The following is a 3,015-nucleotide window of genomic DNA, read 5'->3' on the forward strand; positions in this document are numbered from 1 at the left end:
GAGAGAGCCCCAGCCTCCTCCTTCAGTGCTTTTTAAGATGGATGCCTTTGGGGGAGCAGGCTGGGTGAGAGTCTGAGTGATGGGTACAGCCTGGGCCTGAAGTCTACATTTAAACACACGGCTGGCAGCCCAGCCTGCTCCAAGCCCCTGACGGGACACTGATCAGGCCAAAGTTGTACTCTTGAGTCCATGAAATCCACTCTTGTCCTGTGCCCAGGCCTCCGACCTGAGCATCCCTGGGGTTCGTCCTTTCCTGTCAGACCGTGAGGGCCGTGGAAAGGAAGCTGAGGCATTGGGCCCAGAGGGTGCGTCTTCTCCTTATTCCCTCCACATTCTGCAGAAGTTCAATGCATCCACCATTCCCTGGCCACAAGGATTAGCTGGTGCACTTGATGTTGAGGGTCAGTTGCTAGGGCCAAGGGGCCCCCCTACGTGGTTGCTAGGGGTCTGGCATGGGGCGAGAGGTCTGCCCACTGCCGCGGTCACGGAGGGAATTACACAGTCACAAAGAAATTGTTCTTCTCAGTAATCTGGTCTCGGCCACCGGGTGGGGTACGGGTGGGGGAGCAGGCTGGAGCCCAGCAGGCTGGGGGCTGTGATCACGGAGGCGTGCTAGCCCTGGGCTGGGGGCCAGAGGCCGAGAACACCAGGGACCAGCACACTAAGCTGCTTTCTCAGCTATTTCTGCCGCTGGACACAAAGGTGTTTACTTGTTTTAACATCTCCTAGGACTCCCCTTTCTCCCTTTGTGTGGTCTTTATCCCCAATAAGGTTTGAGCCCCAGATTACAGGCAGGAATTAAGGCCCTGGACTCTGGCAGCTCAGAGCTGCCTGACCTGCCAGATCAAGGAGTATAAAGTAACCAAGTGTGTGCTTGGGAGGGGGGCCGACCCCTTCCTTCAGCAAGACCCATTCATTGCCACAGAGGGAGCCGGCAGCCAGCATGCAGGTGTGATGGAGGAGGGCTGCTACATTTGCCCTACTGAGGCTTCAGCTAGGGGCTGGGGTACTGGGGGGAGGGGGTTGGGTAATTTCCTATTTGGAGGTTCAGTGGCTAGGTGTCTTCTCCCTCAACCCTCTTTCGGGGAGCACCCCCAGGTGATGGAGAGCTATGTGTGCCCAAGACCTGATGCCATTTGCAGGGTGATGTCATTTGCATGGCCAAGGTGGACAGTCTTTCACTTTCTGCCCTTCTTGTCTCCCCCAGTGGGCAGCTGATCACACATCTGGGCAGTGATTTTCCCCCAGGAGCTGGAGTCCTGGATGTCATGTATGAGTCCCCCTCTACACTGCTGTCCTGTGGTTATGACACATATGTTCGCTACTGGGACCTCCGCACAAGTGTCCGGTGAGTCTGCTGGGTGGGTAGAACACACAGAAGCCCTGTACCAATGCAGGCACTTGTAGTCCTGGGTCGGCCTGAGGCGGACACAGAGACTGTCAGCAAGGTCGTATCAAGTTCAGGTTCCCTACCCTTAGGCAGGGAGACTGAGAAGGGCAGACATTCCTCAGAGCCTCAAAAAGTCAGCAGGAAATGCTTCCTTGGCATCCTCGTGTGCGTCTGTCATGGATCCTGTGTCAGGTAGTCTGCCAGGAGAGCGTAGATGAGGATGTGTTGCCTCCGTGGCCCAAGGGTCACAGGCGGCCTCTGCAGCAGAGCCCCTCTCCATTAGCTTCGGTTGTTGAAGAAGTAATGTGAAGGCTTCACATTACTCTAGCAATTAGACTCCCTAACTTGACCCATCCCTGGGGAAGCTGGGCTGGAGGCCGGGCACCCAAACCCATTTGTATCACTTTCTCTTCCTGGACAGGAAATGTGTCATGGAGTGGGAGGAGCCCCATGACAGTACCTTATACTGCTTACAGACAGATGGCAACCACTTGCTGGCCACAGGCTCCTCCTACTATGGTGTTGTGCGGTTGTGGGACAGGCGCCAGAGGGCTTGCCTGCATGTAAGTGTTTCAACCAGTCTCTGCCTCTGGGATGTTGAGAATGATTGTGGGTTGACATGGCCAAGGTTGTGCCTATGGTACATGTCCCTGTTTCCCTGGGTCTGGGCTCCTGAGTTGACGCTCTCTCTAATCATCACTGTGCCTCCCTCCAGGCCTTCCCGCTGACATCGACCCCGCTCAGCAGTCCTGTGTACTGCCTGCGATTCACCACCAGGCATCTCTACGCTGCGCTCTCTTACAATCTCCACATCCTAGACTTTCAAAACCCATGACAAACCACCCTGCCTTTGAGCTGGGCGAGTACGCTACTCAGGGACCTCTCTTGCCTGGCAGGTGAAGTGACTGATACCTCACTGTCTTCCCAGCCCTGCTGTGCTCCTAGACCCGTGGCCACGATGCCCCAGCACCTGAAACGCTACCTTTTACACGCTGGGGCTGACTAATGCAGGCCCTGCCAGGACCTGTGGTCTTAGGAGAATGGACCTGAACTCAAGATGTTTACAATCGGGCCAAAGGAAGGGCCTGGACTGGCAAGGCCAACCCTGTCACCAGATCCTGCACAGAGCTACAGCAGCCTACAGTGAGCGGAGGGACTCCCAGCATCCCGGCTAGAGAGGCGCAGTTGCTAGAACTTCTGCTGGTACAGCCGCCACCTCCTCAGGCAGGCGTTAACTTCTTGGAGTTGGGGGCTCCCTTCTGAGGCACTAGCCTAGGTTTCCTTTGAAACTAAGGAAAAGGACACCTGTCACTTTGGGGTTCTGGGCTAGCCATTCCTCAGGCCAGCTTGGGAAATGTGCTGTGATTTTCAATTTTATAAAAATAAAATTTGGTTGTGCACAAATCTGGTTCTTTAGTGGTTAGGTCATTCTAGGAGGCCCCGGGAAGGCAGAAATCAGATTTAAGTTCAGAAATGTGTATAGGGGAAAGGACAGAACCATGGCTCTCTGTCCCCAAGAACAGGAGTGTGGACACGGGGCTTGGAAGGGCTCTAGGCTGTCAACCTGCTGTCACCTGAAGTGACCTCTCATTCTAACCCAGCATACACACACCTTTGACAACCTG

General features: G+C 55.1%; 1 protein-coding gene across 7 annotated transcripts in view; it reads left to right on the forward strand.

Annotated features, from left to right (window-relative positions):
• The window catches only part of Fbxw4 (F-box and WD repeat domain containing 4), a 90,811-nt gene extending 88,017 nt beyond the window's left edge, over positions 1-2,794 (forward strand). For 5 of the 7 annotated variants that reach the window (XM_040743763.1, XM_021232969.2, XM_005063530.4 and 2 more), the window contains 3 exons: positions 1,208-1,348; positions 1,812-1,953; positions 2,106-2,794. In XM_040743763.1, the coding sequence (XP_040599697.1) occupies positions 1,208-1,348; positions 1,812-1,953; positions 2,106-2,225 (403 nt within the window). In that variant the 3' untranslated portion in view covers positions 2,226-2,794. Of the gene's footprint in view, positions 1-1,207; positions 1,349-1,811; positions 1,954-2,105 lie in introns of those variants that run through there. The other 2 variants (XR_005876676.1, XR_002384932.2) reach the window with 2 other exon arrangements.
• The last annotated feature ends 221 nt before the right edge of the window (positions 2,795-3,015 follow it).

This window comes from Mesocricetus auratus, unplaced genomic scaffold, assembly GCF_017639785.1.
Source record: "Mesocricetus auratus isolate SY011 unplaced genomic scaffold, BCM_Maur_2.0 Super-Scaffold_4256, whole genome shotgun sequence".
Taxonomy (NCBI): domain Eukaryota; kingdom Metazoa; phylum Chordata; class Mammalia; order Rodentia; family Cricetidae; genus Mesocricetus; species Mesocricetus auratus.